The 20,827-nt window shown below is 43.3% G+C and overlaps 1 protein-coding gene across 1 annotated transcript in view; it reads right to left on the bottom strand.

Moving 5' to 3' along the window:
• Positions 1-20,586, bottom strand: part of TGFBR2 (transforming growth factor beta receptor 2) — a 91,459-nt gene extending 70,873 nt beyond the window's left edge. The window contains exon 1 of the mRNA XM_021071493.1: positions 20,296-20,586. Within this exon, the coding sequence (XP_020927152.1) occupies positions 20,296-20,389 (94 nt within the window). The 5' untranslated portion in view covers positions 20,390-20,586. The remainder of the gene's footprint in view (positions 1-20,295) is intronic.

Below are 20,827 nucleotides of genomic sequence, written 5' to 3'. Positions count from 1 at the left end.
CCCCAGTGTTCCTACCTTCCCCCAGGACTTCCCAGTGCAAGGTCAAGGGATCACCACCAGGCTGGCCTCTCCAGGCCCCAGACAGAGTTCGGTGCCTCCCAGCAGCTGTGAAGGGGACTGTGACCGGAGAAGGACTCAAGAATTGCTTCTGCAAGGATGCCTGGTGTTCTTGCCATGAGTAGAGACCCAATGCAGCCAGCAGGCTGATGTGCATTTTAGCTGTGGTCAGGGGGCTAGAGAATGGCCTCTGTGTGGTCAGTGGCATACCTGGAAGGCAGGCATCCTCCCAGCTCCCCCAAACGCCTTGAAACAAGTGCAGAAGCCTGACCCTGGTTAATGAGTGGACAGCAGTGCCATGAGGTAGTAGCCATACTTTCAGACTCAGGTCAACTGTTGCCTCCATTGGAAAGTTACCAACGTCCAATCGACCCACAGCACTCTGCCTTCTTTGGCCTTGACTTTTAACCATGTTTATCACGAGGAAGCTTTTTAGATTGGCCTGTATTGACCCCAATTTGCAGGTGAGTTTCCAGAGGCAAAGAGATTTTGATTCCCCTACAGTTCTGTAACTAAACCTCACTCTTATCTGTTATATCGATTTATAGTCAGAAGATGTGAGGTTCTGAACCTGAAAACTGGCACTTCTTTGCTGGGGGCATCCAGTCAGTCCCTCAGTCAAATTCTCCATTTGTAACCTATCGGGATTAGGCTATGTGTTTCTCCTCCTGGGTCCCGCATGAGAATCATCTGGGGATCTTCTCAAACAGCATCGATGTCAGGGCCCTACCCCAGGGCAAAGGAATCAGGACTTTTAGGGGTTTGGCTCAGGCACTGGGATTGTTTTAACAGCTCTCCAGGAGTTCCCTGGAGGCTCAGTGGGTTAAGTATCTACCACTGTCATTTAGGTGGCTTGGGTTGCTGCTGTGGCATGGGTTTGATTCCTGGTGCAGGGACTTCTGCATGCCAAGGATGCAGCAAGGAAGGAAGGAAGAAAGACAGACAGACAGACTCTCTAGATGATTCTAACTGGTAGCCAGAATTAAAAAAAAAAAAAAAAATTCAGGAAAGATTTATTCTATATGGAGGGGCAAACTTAGGGATTAGAGACTGAGGCATGGTGGTACCAGACAGCAGTGGACAGGCCTACTAACCTATTGGCCTGCTCTTGGGAAAATCACAGGCTGAGTTATAACTGAACCTTATTGTAAACATACACAGGTAGGGTCAAGTCCAACCCAGGTAATCTTCTTATGTGACTCATAAGAAATTGTTTTGGGATGAGGCAAGGATCATAAACACAATGACCCCAAGGCATTTACTTGCTATTGTACAAATTCTTCCTGGAAGATCATTTTTAGATTAATTTTTAAGTACAGATTTTACAAGTTCCTATCATTTAAAGGGTGGAAATCCTCTGCCAATCACCACGGGGACAATAAGTTTAGAGGAAGTTCTGTTTGAAAGATCTGAGGAGCAGGCTTCCTGAGAAAGCTGAATTTCTCAAGGGTTTTGACCCTAGGAGGCAAAATGAATAGTGAGTTCAAGGAGACGAACGTGAGAAAGTGTATCTCCCTTCAGATAAACCAGCAAAGAAGTTAATAAGATACACAATCCCTTAGATCAGAGTTAACAGTGATAGATAAGCTTTTCCTTTAGCTAAGTAGATAAAACATGCAAAAAAAGTTAAGTCTGAAGTCAATATGTTCCTGCAGTGTCATTTCTCTTTCTAGTCTCTGTGATATATTTTTTTTCTTTTTTACTTCATTAAACAAACATACACTGAGCACCATCTATATGCCACATCTGAAATGTTCAAAATGTGAGTATTTTCCTTAGTAAAATTACATTTGCCTTACCAGGATCAGTATGTAAAAATGACATTTTTTTAAAGGATTACATACAAGGTATTATTCCAGAGGATTTAGTATAAAATCCCTTTGAAAAAAGAAAATGCATTAAAAGGTAATGCTGAAATTTATCACAGGATAAATGTATTACAGTTTGAAGATAATCTCTCCAATTATAATAGACACTCACGAATGCAGTCATTACTTAAAGAACAGTTGTTCTAGGAAAGGTTCATTAAGGAGGAAGGATCAGAATGATCCACGGTCTTGATGCAAGAAAAGTCATCCTGATGGATCTGGTGGCAGAGAGAAAGTGGTCCATGTGACAGATGGGAGGCTGCCTTAATACACTTCCTTAACCAAATTAAACAAAACCAAAGCGCAACTCAACTTCTCTTTTCATGTTGTGTAAAGTAATGTTTACATAGACCAAGCTGCAGGAAGCAGGAACAGAGACTCACTTTGTGTGCTGGTGGCCAGAGTGCAGTTTCTGCTCTTTGGGGTCATTCTTTACCAAATCTTTGAAAACGTCACACTCACATGCTTGGTCTTGGCTACTGCTCAACGTGTAACTGCTTTAATAGCAAAGCAACTTGACTAAATATTAGATGTCTATGTCTACGTCTACGTCTATGTCGTGTTCTGCCAGCCCAAAGAGTTCTGTTCTTCCCTTGCTCTTTCTTGGACAACCATCTTTAAGGAGGTCTGCAGAAGGAAATCCCAGACAGCCCTTGACCTGTGGACCTGTCTGGTGAAGCAGTGGCCTTGCTACACAGAGATGCCCTTATCTTTGACCCTGTCAGGCACCTTGAAGCTCTGGGAAAGAGCAATCTGACAGGACTGGGGTGATGGCCACAGGCTTTTATAAATGGCAACATCTGTCTACTGACAATGGTGACACAACCCTCAGAAAGGCAGACCGCAGGGTGTTAAAAAGAGAAACGGTCCCCACAAGAGATGCAGAAAAAGAAAAATGACTCACGACATAGTCTGAACTCCAGTTAGACTGGTGGACAAAACCCGCAAAGAAATGTCTGGCAGAAGGGAAAATTCTCCATCCTAAGTGTGGCTTCTTGGGTTCGAGGCAAAGAACGAGGCTGGAGATGCCACCCCTCCATCCTCTCCTCTACAGTTCAGTTACAAAAATATAAAAACATGATGGGACTGGAGTTCTGATCTTATATTTACTTAGAAATTAAGCAGTGAGGGGATACAATGACTTAAAATGGTAAAATGGTGAAAAGACAAATGCGTGACACTTTATGATGCCCCCAGGCGGTTTCATCCTTCTGAGCCTCTGTTTCTACATCCGTCAAATGGGATAACTAGATCCCATTTATCTGACATGTATCCCTGTTGCCAAGGTTACATGTGACGAGCAAGTGAAAGTGTTTTACAGATAACAAAGCACTCTGTGAATATAAGGGATTCTTAAAAGTCTATTATAACCAGACATGGTCAATATGGTTCCTTCAAAGTTATCAGACTAGATTTTTTTTCCACTGGTGCTCTTTCCCCATCAGTCTCAATGACAGTAAAGCTATTCAAATCACTTCTCTTTTCTGTTTCCTTGGCTCTAGCCTTTTATCTGCAGGTAAGCAAATGACTATTTTTACAATGACTGCTATGCTTTTATTTTTCATTTAACAGCTAGTTTAACAATGAAAGATGTTATAACCTAGATGGGGAAAGAATCTGAAAAAGAATGGATATATGCAGCTGTACAACTGAATCACTCTACTGTGCACCTGAAACTAATACAACATTGTAACGCAACTATACTCCAATAGAAATTAAAAAAATAGTATTATCTTGAAGATTGAAAACAAAAATAAATAGAAATAATTGCTTAGAGAAAAAAAATAAACAAAAGGCAATGAAAGATACTGTATATATTCCCAAAAGATATGCACCAATAAAGGGGTTTGTGGTCAGAAATGGTGAGTGAAATTGGGACTTTCCACTGCAGCTGTGATCTCTCTCTGCTGATAAAAGGTACACAGGCCCACAGTGACCTGACATTGCTTTCAACCAACGCAATCCTCAACTACCCACCATCATCCCTCGGTTCTCTTATACCTTCACTACACTTCAGCTAAGGGAGCAATGAGGGCCATGGGTATTAACTGGGAAAGATGATTTAAGTAACTCAGCATCAATCAGAATTTGCCAACATTTTTCAGGAGCTTCCTCCCCAAACTCTCCTGAACACAAATGATTTTAGCATATAGGTCATCCACAAAACAGTACATTGGATCAGAGGTCAGGCGTTGTTTGAGGCTTCTTTTCCCATAACTTAAAAGATAAACATATAAATAAAGACATACAGAGAAGAATAAAACTGCTTTGATGAAAAGAACATGGGGCACACAGATGCCTATCACCCAGTCCATTGCTTTTATATAAAAGTACCTTGAGAAGCAAAGCCAGTAGGCTTAGAATAGAGAGAGTTCAAGTTCACTGGAGCGCCAACAGTTACTCAAGACATAAACACTGAACTGTTAAGAAACTAGATTCCCTCCTGGGCCCTGAAGACATGATAAGCATCTTATTAATAAACTGGTAACAGGAAACACTCTGAGTTTGACAAACTGCTTTGCAAAGCACTGAACAAATGTAAGTGATGCTGTAATTGCCACAAACATCCTCACCCACAACATCATCAAAATCTTGGAAGATTCATGTTTTCAGCAGTTTCGAGAGCTCAACAGTGCCTCAAATTAAAAGTGTTCTAACACCATAAATCTCCTAGAAGAGAACATAGGCAAAACATTCTCTGACATAAATCACACAAATGTTTCTTAGGTCAGTTTCCCAAGGCAACAGAAATAAAAACAAAAATAAACAAATGAGACCTAATCAAACTTACAAGCTTTTGCAGAGCAAAGGAAATCATAAAAAAAAAGAAAAGACAAGGAATGGGAGAAAACAGTTGCAAGCGATGCAACCAATAAGGGATTAATCTTCAGAATACACAAACAACTCATATAACTCAACAACCAAAAAAACAAACCACCCAGTTGAAAAATAGGCAGCAGATCTAAACATGCATTTCTCCAAAGAAGACATACAGATGACCAATAGGCACATGAAAAGATGCTCAACATCACTAATTATTAGAGGAATGCAAATCAAACTACAATGAGGTACCACCTCATACCAGTCAGAATGGCCATCATTAATAAGTCTACAAATAACAAATGCTGGAGAGGGTGTGGAGAAAAGGAACCTTCCTACACTGTTCGTGGGAATGTAAATTGGTACAACCACTATAGAAAACAGTATGGAGATGACTCAGAAAACTAATATAGAATTACCGTATGATACAATAATCCTACTCCAGGACAAAAAATATAATTCAAAAAGATACACGCACCCGTATGCTCATAGCAGCACTTTTCACAAGAGCCAAGACTTGGAAACAACCTAAATGTCCATCAACGGATGAACGGATTAAGAAGATATGGTAAGTATATACAATGGAACACTACTCAGCCACAAAAAGAACAAAATAATGCCATTCATAGCAACATGTATGCAACTAGACTTTACCATACTAAGTGAAGTAAGTCAGAAAGATAAGGGCAAATACCATATGATGTCACTTACATGTGGAATCTAAAATATGTCACAAATGAAACTATCTACAAAACAGAAACAGAACCACAGACATAGAAAATAAACTTATGATTGTCAAGTGGGAGGAGGAGGGAATGGGATGGACTGGTAGTTTGGGGTTAGTAGATGTAAACTATCACATTTCAAATGGATAAAAAATAAGGTCCTACTGCAGAGCACAGGGAACCATATCCAATCTCCTGGGATAGACCATGATGGAAAAGAATTTTAAAAAAAGAAAAGAATGTACTTATATGATTGAGTCACTTTGCTGTACAGCAGAAATAGGCACATGTAAATCAACTATAATTTTTTAAAAAGTACTCTATTTCAACCATTTCTAGTAAGTAACACAGAATAGTAAGAAATTTATTTGTTCACCTCCTTTCTCCTCATTGATAGAGCAGGGAGACCATTGCTAGTCCATGTCTAAGTCACTTTATGAAGTCTGAGGCCACTCCAGAATTTCCATAGAGGAGGGTTCCTGGGTGGTGACTTAGTTGAAAAAGAGGCAGGAGTTGTGTTTGGAAGCTGGGCTGGCCCGAGAAGTACATCAGTGCTGCTGCCTGGATGGTACACTGATGCTGGCTGAGGGGACCATGGTGATGGAGGGGGCTGAAGACCTTCCAGGCCTTCCTTGGAGACCCATCCCTGCTAAGCCCCCATCTAAGAAAGCCCTCATACTGAGTCTCCTGAGCATGTGCCATTTTAACTGGGCTTTCTAAAAAAGTGCAACCAAGAGTTCCCTTTGCACATGGGATGTTTTCCACAGGCAGGTAAAAGCATGTCTTCTGGTGCTGTCCATTACACCAATACCCCTCCATTTAATTGCGGCCCCCTCTCCAACCATCCCAACACAGGAAACAACCTGAGTTATTAAAATCATCAGTCTTGGAGTTCCCGTCGTGGCTCAGTGGTAATGAACCCAACTAGTAACCATGAGGTTGTGGGTTCAATCCCTGGCCTCACTCACTGGGTTAAGGATCCAGCACTGCTGTGAGCTGTAGTGTAGGTCACAGACGCGGCTCATATCCCATGTTGCTGTGGCTGTGGTGTAGGCTGGCAGCTTCGACCCCTAGCCTGGAAATCTCCATGTGCCATGGGTGCGGCCCTCAAAGGACAAGATTAAAAAAAAAAAAAAAAAAAATTAGTCTTTGTGCAGAACTGGCAAAAGAGCTGTCCTAAGTCAGGTGGTATGATTTACTTTAGGACTTTTCTGGCCTCTACAGTCATAACACACTGGGCTCTCTAGAAAAGATTCAGGCAAGAAGATAAATGAATCAAAGGCAGCCTGTGATGGGTGGAAAAACAAGAGCCCTTCACACCCACACACTGCATCTCCCCCAAATTCACAGAAACTAAAGGCTGAACTCAGAGGAAACCTCTACTGTAAAGAGCAACTTACATAAATCAGATGGTTCAAGATTTCCCACAGGCCCATGGTTCTCTCTCAAACAAGACTACAGTTGCTATAAATAACAAAGCTGTTGATGACACACTTGGGGGAAAGGTAGGCAGTCTAGCCAAAAAAAAAAAAAAAAAAATCTTGTCACCCCACACTGGATTTCTAAGCAGTGTCCCCAGACTTTAGAAGTAATAAATTCCAAACAGTGACAATCTTTTAGTGAAAATGCATGATGATACCAGGTAGGAAGCAGACAGCCAGTTCTCTCTCAAAGAGTTTTCCTTCCCATAAGGGAATTAAGACATACACACATCCAGCCACAAAGAGCTTCCTGCCATGCCTCCAGAATGGGGCTGGAGGAGGGGCTGGCACCACCCAGACTTGTCGTCATCAAGTTGGTGTGTCCTAGGAGCCAGGGAAGCAGCCCTGATCTCAAAGAGGAAGCCACAGCTATGCAATCATTCCCATGGAAGGCTTTCCAAGCAGGAGCCACCTGTGCAACCTAACATCTGAGGGGGAGAGTCAGCTGACAGTGATACATTATGTATTGAAGAGACAGGAATAAGGGATATCCATGGGCAGAAACCAACAAGGAGGTCCTTACAGATGACTGAAAAGAAGAGTTCAGACTTGAATTGTGGTAGCATAATATAAGAGCAAAAATGAAACCAAATGGTCATGTACTTCCTGTAACCAGGTTCCTGCTGTAAATAGTCTGATCAAGAGACTCTAGGAGTTGCCACTGTAGTGCAGTGGGTTAAGGACCCGTCTGCAGAAGCTTGGGTCACTGCAGAGACATGGGTTTGATCCACGGCCTGGTGCAGTAGGTTAAAGGATCCAGTGTTGTCACAGCTGTGGTGTAGGTTGTAGCTGCAGCTCAGATTCAATCCCTGACCACATGTGCAGCCATTAAAAAAAGAGAGACAGAGAGAGAGCAGACAGAGGCTCTAGATATTAAGATATTTATGTTATTCCAATAAAAAAGTTGAAATCTGATGGATGGAACAGGAAGCAACGTTGAGACACAGGTTGTAATGGAAAGCTTTTTCTGTTTTCTTCTTGGCTTCTTTGTTTTTGCCAAGTAAGATATCAAAAGAAAAAAAGTCAGATAATAAAATTATGTGGAAAAATCAGAAAGTAGTCGTGAGAACTGTCTGTGGTAACTGACAGGGACCCATAATTCTTGAAGACAAAAGTAAGTGAGGTGCAAAAATTGCCTTTTGTTGAGTAAAAGACAGAAGCTCATCAATGAGAAAGCCAGCAGTGGTGCTGTTGGAGCAGTCATAAGAAAATGTTGAGAAATGCAAGAAACATTGAGTGAGTCCCAACTGAGCATGGGCCAAATAAATTTCTTAAGACAGAAGAAGAAACACTTTTTTTGTTTTGTTTTGTTCTGTTTTAATGTTGAAAAGTAGAAAAGTAGAACCAATTCCTGAAACACCTGATATTAATTCATGAATTGATTGGGGACAGACTTTGTACACAAGAGGCTGCCACATATTTTAAGAAATGCCAAAGTATAATAGCTCCAGACTTAATTAAGGCCTCCAGATGTCAAGGTGGCCTGTGATTAAATGCCTCAGGAGTAAACATGATGAATGCTATGAGTTCAGCAGAAAAATGCATCCCTGGGATCTATGCATGGTACAAACAGTGGAGGAAGCAGTTATGAAGGATACTTTGGGGAAACAGATGGGTTAAAACCCACTTATTAATTGACTCATCCTCAGCAATTTTCTCTCCTGCTCACCTTAGAGTAGTACTTACACCCAGTTCAAACAGGCCCTGTACAAGGAGTCAAAACACCCCCATAAAATGGGCAGCTACATGCTTGAATCCTTCTCTTCCTTGGTGACAAAAACAAATCTGATCTGATGCACTGAAATCTCTGTACATCACTTGGCTCCTCCGTGGAGATGTTTCCATGCTATTACAACAGACCTTCTCCAACCTCAGGGTGTATAAGAATCTCTAGGAGATCTTTTTAAAATGCAGATTTGATGCAGCAGATCTGGGGAGAGGCTGACCTTCTACATTTCCAGTAAATCCTCAGAGATGCTGAGGTCACTGGACCACCCCTTGAGAAGCAAATTATTGGAGCATCTTTAGTTACTGTTACCAGGGGATGGTTTAAAGGCATCATTTTTGAGCTCAGGATTTGGGCCTTTTGGCACATTCTAAGTCATGAAAGGTAGATGTGAAAAGAGGAATGAGGCTCCTGGAGAGGGAGAAAGTAGAACAAGCAGGACTGCAGTGGGAAGGAAGGGAAAACAGAAAACAACAGAGGAAAAGGCAGGCTGGCCTGCCACTCAGTAGAGTAAATAAGAGGTGAGAAGAGAGGCAAAATATTACACAGTTAATTATAAGACAAATTATAAGAATAAAAGTACAAGTGCCCAATGTGGGTTGAGATTGCTAGAAATGATTTTATAACCATGAACTTCAAGGGATTCCAGAATAGTGAATACAAAACGTTCCTATGGGGTGGTTGGGGATTTTTTTTTTTTCTTTTTACATATTTTCCAGTAACCCCACTCTTGGGCATATATCCAGACAAAACCTTCCTTAAAAAAGACACATGCACTCGTGTGTTCATTGCAGCACTATTCACAATAGCCAAGACATGGAAACAACCCAAATGTCCATTGACAGATGATTGGATTAGGAAGATGTGGTATATATACATGACGGAATACTACTCAGCGATAAAAAAGAACGAAATAATGCCATCTGCAGCAACATGCATGGAACTAGAGACTCTCATACTGAGTGAAGTAAGTCTGAAGGCAAATTTTGTCATATGATCTTTGGTTTTTTTTCCTCAATACTATGAGTTTTAGAAATAAAACATATATGTGAGCTATAGTAACAAGACAGTCATTCAAAGAAATATTTAGAAGAGTCCTCCACTGTTGACTACACAGAAATGCAATTATGGGACTCAGAGTTACTCCCCTGCTTGGAAGAGCAGTCTGGAAACTGCCAATCTGGAGTGAATTCTGTCTTTTCTGAGAATATTTTAAGAAAAGTGGTGGAGAAATTTTTGAAAGGCAAAGCTATACTAATTACATTCAGACAAGTTTCCTTTTTCTTCCTCCACAGAACACAGAAGTGGCTGTAGGGCTTTCTTTTCCCAGCCATAGCAAGCATCTAGTAATTCCCTACCTTAGGAAAACCCTTCATAGACATTCTCACCAACTCAGAGGAAGGGGAGGGCACAAACACCGTAATTAACCAGAGAGAAATGGTATTCCCACCAAAACCACGGAAACCTTTCTTCAGCAAGAAGTAGAAAGCGGGAGCTACAGTAAACAGGCTCTCTACTGAGAGTGTCTGCTCCCTGCCTGCACTGGGAACTTTGCAAAATAACTAGGGCTTCTGCTTCTTTTTTAAATAGTAGCTATTTCCAACACATTCAACTGGATGTTTGTGGTAGTGGTTGGTTCTGACCTGTTATGATTTTCGATAGTTTTCTATTTGGATTAGTTAAGAATTATGTTTTCTAAGTCAACTCCAATGACGTCCTTTACTAACATCCAGAATGAAACTTTTCCAAACAGAAAAAGCTGAAAATCTCACCTAGTGCAATTTTTGTCATTAAACATAGAAGAAAAACCAGACAAGACCCAGGAAGACCAAAGGGGGAAACCAGGTCCCCCAGACACCATGACTGCCAGGGTGACAGAGTCTTATAGTTGCCATCTGTCTCTAAAGCAGTCTTAATCTCAAACTGAGAGTCAGAGCTGGGGTAGATCATTCAAGATCAAGGTTTGGTGATAATTACATATTTGCAACTTCTTTTCTACTTGGCATGAGGCTACTAAACTCAGAAAATGATGAAGAGGTTAGAAAAAGTTTTGGTTTGGTGATGTAACAATGCAGACTTCAGTGTCTCTATTTATGTGGGGTTGGGGGGGGTGTAAAATTTATTTTCTAAGCCAACAAGAAAATCCTACCATTAGACCTGGGGTCAGATCTTATGAAAAGTGAAACATAAATTTCAGAGTCACTCTTTAAGAAAAAGAATATAAAAAATTTAAGAATAGAAATTTGGGTATGAAAGCAAATATTTAGAAGTTAGAATGGCATCTTACAAATCGCAAAGTTTAAGATGCTGCAAATACTACAAATACAAAAGTTAAAAGAAAACTTATTAGTTAACTGCCTAATATACCTCTGAAATATCGTTGCCACATGTTTGGGCTGCATTCTTTTTGATGATCTCTCCCAGTGATATTTTACAATATTCTCTACAGAGAAAAATTTCACCTAATTCAATCTTCTTTCCAGAACTGCTGATCAGGACATGTCATTTATTCTTGAAAAACCTATAAATTTTTTTTTGTCCCACTTCATAACCCATTATAAGTAAAGTCATATAGATGTTTTGGGTTGCCTTTACATTTGGGAAAACTTCTATCAAGTTTCTTTTTTTAGGAGTTCCCGTCGTGGCACAATGGTTAGTGAATCTGACTAGGAACCATGAGGTTGCAGGTTCGATCCCTGGCCTTGCTCAGTGGGTTAAGGATCCGGCGTTGCCCTGAGCTGTGGTATGCCCTAGCTTGGATCCCATGTTGCCGTGGCTGTGGCTTAGGCTGGTGGCTACAGCCCCAATTAGACCCCTAGCCTGGGAACCTCCATATGCTGCAGAAGCAGCCCTAGAAAAGGCAAAAAGACCAAAAAGATAAAATAAAGTTTCTTTTTTTAGGTGAGCTGTAATATTCAGGGTGCTAGAGGACGTCTTAAAGATTCTTTACCTTGATGACATTGTTGACCACATTGCCAGGGCCTCCCAGAGCCAGGAGACAGGTCTACATCAGGGAGAAGCCTTGAGGGTTAAATTCCATCCACTGAATGGTAAATCCACCTTGGCACACCATGTATAATCCCTACCTATATATGCATCTTTTCTTTTTTTTTTCCTGATTTTTAGGGGAACATCCTCGGCATATGGAGGTTCCCAGGCTAGGGGTTAAATTAGAGTTGTAGCCACTGGTCTACACCACAGCCACAGCAATGCCAGATCCGAGTCTCATCTGCGACCTACACCACAGCTCATGGCAATGCCAGATCCTTAACCCACTGATCGAGGCCAGGGATGGAACCTTTATCCTCATGGATGCTAGTCAGATTCATTTCTGCTGAGCCATGACCGGAACTCCCCTGTATGCACCTTTGAATTCCCCCAATCCTTCCAAATGAAGTGTCTGTTTTGTCAGAAAACCTAAACTCCTTTATGTCATAACTATGCCATGATTCAGCCACGGCTCTACTACCTGATGTACATGTTTCATTTCCCATATTATTTCTCTTATTCTTTAGAGTTGTCTAACACCCATGCTATAGTGGAGAAGGGGTTTATATCAACTGAGGTGGCCTGTTCCAGGACAGAATAGCAATTAGGGTCTAGGTCCCCAAGCCAGACTATCTGGGTTCCAACCCCAACATAAACATTTGCTAAGTGGGTGGCCTTAGTTAATTTCTCTGGTCTTCAGAGAACCTACAATGAGCATTTTAAAGTCTGCCTCATCGAGTTTGGGGAGGTAAAATAATACCTGTGAAGTGCTCAGTGTGGTCCATGCAGCAGCAATAAGTAGCTACATGCATTATTATACATCCCCTGGAATCTCTGGAGTGAAGCTTTCTCAAGGTAGGAAAGCCATCCACAGGGGCAGGAGCCAATGGCATTTCCTTCTGCAGGGAAGTTCTGCAGGTTTAGGACAACCCACAGTCACCCACAAGGCAGCAGAGTGAGTTTCCTGCTACGGCCAATGGATCCTCCATTAACAACTTAGGCAGATAAGTTTACAGCTTTAGCAGATTAAGTTCCATCATGGCAAATGTTGAAAACGTGCCCCGATTCCATATTTCCCTTCAAAGGCATTTATTTGTGTTTGTTCTGTCAAACCCCAGCCTCCTAAAATGCAGTTTTTACAATCCTATACCTTGTAGAGTATCATAAGGGCTTTTTCACTTCTTTACACTGTTCTGACTTTCCTGTTTCTTTAAAAAGGCTTGAGAAGGTTATGGATCAACTCAAATAAAATATTTACAATGGGAGAAGAAAACATCCAGATAAGCTGCACTTTGCCTCGTGTTCCCAATACACAGAGGAAATGCAGCTAAGGCCCTGGGAAATCTTGACGAAACTGGAGAAGTGAAACACTGGAGAGAACACGTCAAATGAATGGAGCTAAAGTTTCGTGCAGGAAAAGACAAGCCACGAAAAACTGAATTTCCCCAAAGAAAAACAACTCTCTGATTACAGCCGAACACTTAGCTTTTTCATTAATGAGCAATCTCTCCACTCCAGGGAAAATATGATACAATCGACAAAAATGAATTTTATACCCCAATACCAAAGGTGTGTTGTTGGTACAGATTCACTCCTGGCACTGAAGCCTGGGGTAGGAGGATAAACAGGGGCCCATATGCCACAGATTAGAATATTGAAAGTTATAAATCATGACAACAAGTGTTCGATAAGATAAGTTTTATGCTTCTACCTTGATTGACAAATATACCTTCATAACATCTTGGAAGACCAAGTTCAACTTTCGAACTATATAGAGTCCAGAATTCGAACTGGAGGACCATCATCCCAGGCCTAGCTGATCACCTACCTTCCTCTTTCCAATACCTGCTCCATCCGGCATCAAGCGGAGCCTTGTGACATGTGTAAAACACCCAAATCTTTTTTTTTTTTTTTCCTTTTGGTTTTTAGAGCTGCACCTGGAGCATATGGAAGTTCCCAGGCTAGGGGTCGAATCGGAGGCATAGCCGCTGACCTACACCACAGCCGCGACATCACTGGACCCTTATCCCACTGAGTGAGGCCAGGGATCGAACCCACATCCTCAAGGGTTCAATAACCTGCTGAGCCACAATGTGAACGCCCCAAGTCTTAGCACTCACACGGCCATACACCCCACACATACACAGCTGCCCCTTCCCCACGCCTCAGGCCCATAGACCGGTGGTTGCGAAGGCCCCAAGAAAATGGGTGCAATGGTCAATGCAGGCTGAAAAAGATTTTCCCCAGCGATCTGAACAGTGAATTTGGGGCCCCCAGACACCTGAAGCATGACCTAAAAGAGGGGAAACTTTGGATTCAGAGGCCCAGAGTTACCTTACCCCAAAGACAGGGGCTTGACCAGAGAAGAATAAAATCAGTGCCCCCCAAACCCAGGGCAGGGGTTCCTTTAGCCCATATACTAAGCCTATATTTTAATGGAGCTAAAAAACTGAGGACAGGGAGAATATCTCATCAACCCAAAAGGAAAAAAATAAATACAATAAAGAGCTCCAGGTCTTGAGAGTGGGCAGCCTTTCCCAGATATAATCTCATCCATCACAGGGACTTGCCCTCCTCTAAATCCATTCTAATGATCTAGAGCTTCAGCCCCGTGAACAAAATACAGTCACCAGTGAACTCTTAAGAGGCTACGCAGGAGATCCTAAGCTGACCACAGGCGAGGAGGCAGTGGCTCCATGGTGAGCACCAAGACCTCAAACGCTGACTGTGGCAGGTAAAAGGCAGAAGAGTGTTAACCACCTCCAGGTTTTCCAGTGAGTTGGACCTCAAAAGTCAAATCATGCCCCTTTGTGACAGTGGGTCAACTCTACTCTCTCTCCAGCAGCCGTGTGAGGTCTATACACAGATGCTGGTCCTATATGCCTGGAAGCTAGGGGTTGACGGTACACATCTTTGACAATGGTGCATGTCCAAAAGCCATAAATGGTCAAAGGCAGGGGTCACCAGCAACGATTCCCACCACCAAAATGCAACAATCAGGCGAGGAATAGCAGAGTTAACTTGAGGAAGAAAAAAAATCTTTATCTTCTCTTGATTTTCCTGTAGTACCACAACAATCAGGTGACAATCAGGAAAGAGGCAGATCATGTGAGCAAAACAAATCATGATCTAAGGAGCATTGAGTGGCTATCAGATGGTAAGTTTCCCCTTTCTTTTTTTGCTTTTTAGCATATGGAGTTTCCCAGGTTAGGGGTCTAATCGGAGCTACAACTGCCAGCCCGTGCCACAGCCACAGCAACGCAGGATCTGAGCTGCGTCTGTGACCTACACCACTGGTCATGGCAATGCTGGATCCTCAACCCACTGAGCAAAGCCAGGGATCAGACCCGCAACCCCATGGCTCTGAGTTGGATTTGTTCTGCTGCGCCACAATGGGAACTCCAAGTTTCTCTTTTCTTGACTATGACATCCCTTGACCTACGAGCTAACTTCTGTCCCAATACACATACACCAGGGAAAAGGGCTGAGCAAAATGCAAGCAGGGCCAGGTTAGAAAACACACATACCCCTGAATTGACCTTGCGCAGCCTCTATCTTCCTCATTTATAAAACAAAGATAATGAAACTTATCCTGTAGGTTTCTTCCACAGATTAAATTAGATAATGTCAGGTGGCCAGCTCAGAGTGGACTCTCAAAAGATAGTCCTCCCTGCTTCTGATCTGTCCCTGAGATGAGCCAATTTCCAAACCCCCTGGCACATCCAGCAAAAAAAGGAGAATTACTGTTATCCAGCCTTAGTTAGAAGCAACAAGTTCACAGGGAGCAAAATATGACAGGGAAAAGAAGTGTGAAATAAATGGTTAGCATTTTTGCTGCTAAGGCCTTTTGGCCAAGTCATTTCCACTGAAAATCATGACTTTATCTGCTGCAATTGTACATAACAGACCTGGAAGGCAGAAGCCAACGAGGTGACAGAGTTATGCTTTTCTGTGGAAATTGGCTAAATCATGCCATGCTGTAGCCAGGAAGTACATTTCCTCCACACCCTATTTTCAACTGTTTTGGTGGTTTGCATCAGGCCTAAATAATATCCACACTGCTCTTCCGCAGACAGCCGCTGCCCCAGGGCTGCACTTCCCTTAGACCGACTCTGCTTCACTGCTTATAAACCAAAACAGAAGACCCTGATGAAAAAAGAAACTTCAAAGCTAAACTTAGATTTCTGCATTTCATTTTTAATAAAGTCTCTTCTCCATAACCTTCTAGAAAAAAAAAAATGAGAGGATTCAGTACATACTAAAATGGCTTTGGTGAAACTTTTAAAAAGTTTTGCAATGGCTTCAAATGCCCTATACAAATTCAAAACGTATAGCTAAAAGGGTTGGTTGCAAACTTCTAGTAGCTTTCCATCAGGTGTGTCAGAAGCTGAAGCATCTTTTTCCATAGCTCATCCGAATAAACAAACCAATGACACAGTCTAAAACAGCCAACCTGCCTATTGAGATCAGAGTCAAAACTCTTCTCACTAAAAGCAAAGATTTTACGGTTCAGACCCAACACCCAATAAACAGTGGCTGCCTGGTTGTTAAAATGTTCCACGGGGTTGCACGACCTCCAAGAGGATGAAGTGGGGGCTCAGCCCAGTATCTCCTGGACCCTAAGTGATGTGCCAGGCGCTACAAGAGACCCTAGAGACTGAGAAATGAGTAAGACAAACCCACTGCCTTTGAGAGAATTAAAAGCCTAGTGGGCAAAAGAGTCACATAAAAATATAATTCTGCCTCATTACCAGTGAAAAGAGAGCCCTATCCCAGAGTTCTCTGGCAGCTAGCAGGTTAAGGATCCAGCATTGTCACTGCTGTGGCTTGGGTTGCTGCTGTGGTGCAGGTTCAGTCCCTGGCCTGGGATCTTCCACATGCTGTGGGCATGGCCAAAAAGAGAGAGAGAGAGAGAAAGAGAAAGAGAGAGGCCTGTCTCTTGAAGAGAAACTTTTGGTACACCTGGGACATAGAAAGCAGGTTTCCTTAAGATGACACTTGAGGCAAATCTTATAAGATGAGTGCAAATTATCCAGGAGGCAGGTGTTCCAGAAGGACAGCAGCTTGAACAAAGGCACAGCTGCCTACCCTGCTCCCAGCCAATGCACGCAGGATGTAGGATGCTGAGTTTGGAATGGAAAGGAGGCACCTTGGTGGGATGTGAAGCTGCAAGTAGCAGATAGGAACAGGTCACTGAAGGCTTTGGTAGGCCTGCTGAAGGACTTAGTAATAATATGAAAATTAGTATTTGTTGAGCAATTACCACATTGCAGGCACTATGTTATGCACTTTAAAGCATTTTTTGATTTAATCCTCCCCATAACTCTACCATCCTCTTTTTACAATGAGGGCATTGAGGGTTAAAAAAGTAACAGACTACACAGCCAGTAAGTGGGAGATGGGTCTGGACCCAGGATGGCCTGACTGCAAAGAGGGTATCCTATAGTCTTCTACCTCCAGCCTCCCTTAAAGGAAAGACTGGATGTACATATTGGGTCCATCATGCTGGCTGCAGAGAACTGAGGTGGCCCAACTTGGGGCATGAAACAAGGCAAGTATAGAAAGGAAGAGATCAATGAAAACACATTCAGAGGACTGTGGAGGGACTGGAAGGAAACATTCAACACCCAGCAGAGAGGTTTTGACAAAAGGGTCTAATATTCAATAATGCTTCTAAGTACCCAGGGTTAAAATAAGCATCCTTTTCTGGCCCTCAACATGTCCATATGTTAGACTCACCAGGGGCAAGGACTGGGTCTGTCATTCATTCAAGATAATGTTTCTGGGTCTGAGTCTCCTGCCTGGCACAAAGTGATGCACTACAAATACTATTGAGAGGGAAGAATGAAGAATAGCCTCTTTCTGCAATGGCACCACTGAAGGGTCATTCTGGTTTCTTTTCTTATTTTTAGTCTTACCTGAAGTATGAGGAAGTTCCTAGGTCAGAGATCGAACCCATGCCACAGCAGTGACCTGAGCCACAGCAGTGACAATGCCTGATCCTTAACCAATAGGCCACCAGGGAACTCCCCAAGGTGTCATTCTGAATTGGAAAATGGGATTAAAATTTAAAAAAGAAAAATTTTAAAGTTGTGTTAATAACTGAAATGGAGACCAAGTAGCATGCATGCTGGCTCCATAGACAGCAATGAGGATGCATCACTTTAAGGCAGGGTTCCACCTTGAAAAAAAGGCAAGGAATCCAAAATGTGATGAGTATCTTATATACACCAAAACTGCTTAAAAATAAGATGTTAGCAATGGAAGTGGCCTAGAGGTGAAAATGCGCTTTCTGGGAATAAAAACAAATAGACCATAGACCAAAGATCAAATTCTGGACCTAGTGGTTTCCTGTCTGTGACTCTAACAAAATCAGCAGTGATTTGGAGAAAGAATTTTATCCATATGACACTTTTACCAACACTGAGTTCTCAACAAGAATCTCTTGTTAGGTGTTTGAAAAGTAAAAGTCATATTTTCATATATGAAGCGTTTTCAAACATTTAAAGTTTTCCCTCCAAGAATAATTATTAAATTTGGAGCATATAGGAAGAGTGAATCTACTAAGTCAAAAATAAAAACTAAAAAACATTTAAGTATATATCTTAGTGAAGTTTGCTCTTATGCTGAAATCTTCTGCTCACTTGTCAATATACTGAACATAAGATGGATTTTTTTTAAGTAACTTGAGATGAGGCTGTAAACATTTTCATTTCCTTTTATCTTATCATGCATTAACATATTTTGAAAAAAATGTCTTTACAGTTTACCGATTATGTTAGGAAAATCTGAAACTATTTACTTCCCTGGAAAATGCAATGCAAGTGGAATTACGTTTCTTGTCTTCATTAGAGCTACCTTTGACCTTCAATTATCTTCAAAAATATAATTTCAAATGAATACTAATTCAAAACGATTCCTTAGCTCAACCATTTTGAGGCTTTAATTCCACAGAAATATGACGTCTGCAGGGTTTGTAACACTGTTGAAAAGCCCAAATAAAGCACCAGTAGACTTTTAAGCTAATTATTTAAAAGTGTGTATAGAGATGAACTAAAACTGACTCATGAACTACTGAGCCTGGAATCTGCAAATCATAAATCTTATCCTTGTAAACAAAACCTAACAAAATCAGGGCCTGCTAATTTCCTTCTTTCGTAATCTGAAACAAAAGTTTTAATGACTTTCAATGTACATAGAAAATTAAGGGTGCCCATTAAAATATTTATTGGCAAACTATAACTCAGTTTTTAAGAGTCTCATGTACAATCAGAGAGAACTGAACACTCTGGTACTGCAATGTAAGAAAACATCCAAGAATAAAGCAGCGGGATTTTATTAAACTGTAGAACACAAATTTGCATTAGGATTTTTTGTTTATAATAGTGCTTCTTCCTCATTCCATCAGAAACTCCCATCCTCACGCCACCCTCGATATAAGACAATTTTTAAAAGTTCTCAATCCACTTCAAGTACTCTGAACTGTCCCATGGAGAACATGGTGCAAATTTCTTCTAAACAAAACTAAAGGGAAGTCTGCCTCTGGTCCTTGGTAAACAAAGTGTGTGCCTTAGAGCCACAGGGGCTGTCAGATCTTCTACAAGTTATTCCAAATCTATACAGTGCATCTCCAGGTCACCAAAGGGCAAAAGAGAGACATTAGGTATTAAAGATGAAAGGAACGGAAAATGATCCAAGTCTAACCACATCATTTCACAGATGCAGAGACTGAGGCCCAGAAAGGTCCAAAGACTCAGTTACCAGACCCTAGATGCAGCTCCTCAGTTCTGTAGATCAGAGGTACAAAATTTCTAACGTTTAAGGTCTCAGAGGTTTGGTACTTTCCATAATAAATCAGTAAGAACGCAATTCTTGCATTTTTTCTCTCCTCAAAACTCTCTAGAGATCAAGATCAGGTGGGTAGGGGATTTAGGATTTTAACCCTTCCTTTCCACCAAACGTAATGAACCTCTAAACCTGGAAGGCGGGGTTGTTCGGTTCAGGCAACATCTCCAGCACCTAGCACGCAGCACCAAGCACCAGTACCTAGCAGGCACTCGGTAAATACTCTGTCTTCCACCTGACAACCCCCACTCCCTGCCCCATCCACTCCAAGCCAGCAGTGGAGCCAGAAAACTTTCTTTTGCCAACGCTCCTTTTCTTGAAACTTTTTTTCAGTAACTCCAGGCCAAGAAGCCAGCCGACGTAGGGGCATGTGGCCTTTGCCAGGAGCTGAGGATGGGGTGTCCTGCCCTTTAGGGGCTGCTAAGCGATCCTGGGCCGGGAACCAGGTGTGCCCGCTGCTCAGAGGCCGCCCGGGCCGCGTCCTGACTCTGCCGATCACCAACTTCTCAAACTTCCCTTTCCGGGGGTGGGGGCGGCCAGGACTGCCGGCACGGCGCCCTTCCTTCCCGCACAAAGGGGGCCGGGTGCGCCCCGCGCCCCCCGCCACGGCCACTCTCCGGGTTTTTGGAAAAGAAAAACGCACACGTCCCCGCGCGGGGCGCCGGGCCGCGGGGATCGGGGACACGTCCCGGCTTCCGCCCGCGCTCGCAGCCCGGGCCACTGTCAAGCGCAACCCGGTGGGGACCCGGGGACCCCAGCGCCGAGACCGGGTAGGGGCCACTCACCCGACTTGGGAACGTGCGGCGGGATCGTGCTGGCGATGCGCGTCCACAGGACGACGTGCAGCGGCCACAGGCCCCCGAGCAGCCCCCGGCCCATGGCAGCCCCCGCCGCTCGGCATAGACCGGCCCGAGCGCGCCCGCTGCGCCTCCACCCGCGCCCTCCGGACCCGCGCCGGGCGCCGGCAGCGGTGCGGCCAGATGTGGCGCCGCCCGGCGCGCGCAGGGGTAGCAGCGGGCGAGGCGCAGGGGCCCGGGCGGCCGAGGGGGTGCGCGGGAGGCCGGCCCGGCCGGCGGGTGCGCGCGCGGGGTGTCGTCGGGCCGGGCGCGCGAGTGACTCACGACTTCTCCCTGGCGCTGCGGGGGAAACAGGAAACTCCTCGCCAACAGCTGGGCAGGACCTCTCGCCGCCCCGGAGCCTGCTCCCCCGGCCCGGCTCCCGGCCCTCGCCCTCCCTCGCAGCTGCCAATCACGTCCCCGGGACTGCCCCTCCGGGGCTCTGGCAGACTTTGAGCTACCCCTCGCTGCTGTTGCCGGT

This window comes from Sus scrofa, chromosome 13 (genome assembly GCF_000003025.6).
Source record: "Sus scrofa isolate TJ Tabasco breed Duroc chromosome 13, Sscrofa11.1, whole genome shotgun sequence".
NCBI classification, from domain to species: domain Eukaryota; kingdom Metazoa; phylum Chordata; class Mammalia; order Artiodactyla; family Suidae; genus Sus; species Sus scrofa.
Note: the sequence above shows the minus strand (reverse complement) of the source record. Positions and strands in the feature narration are given on the sequence as shown.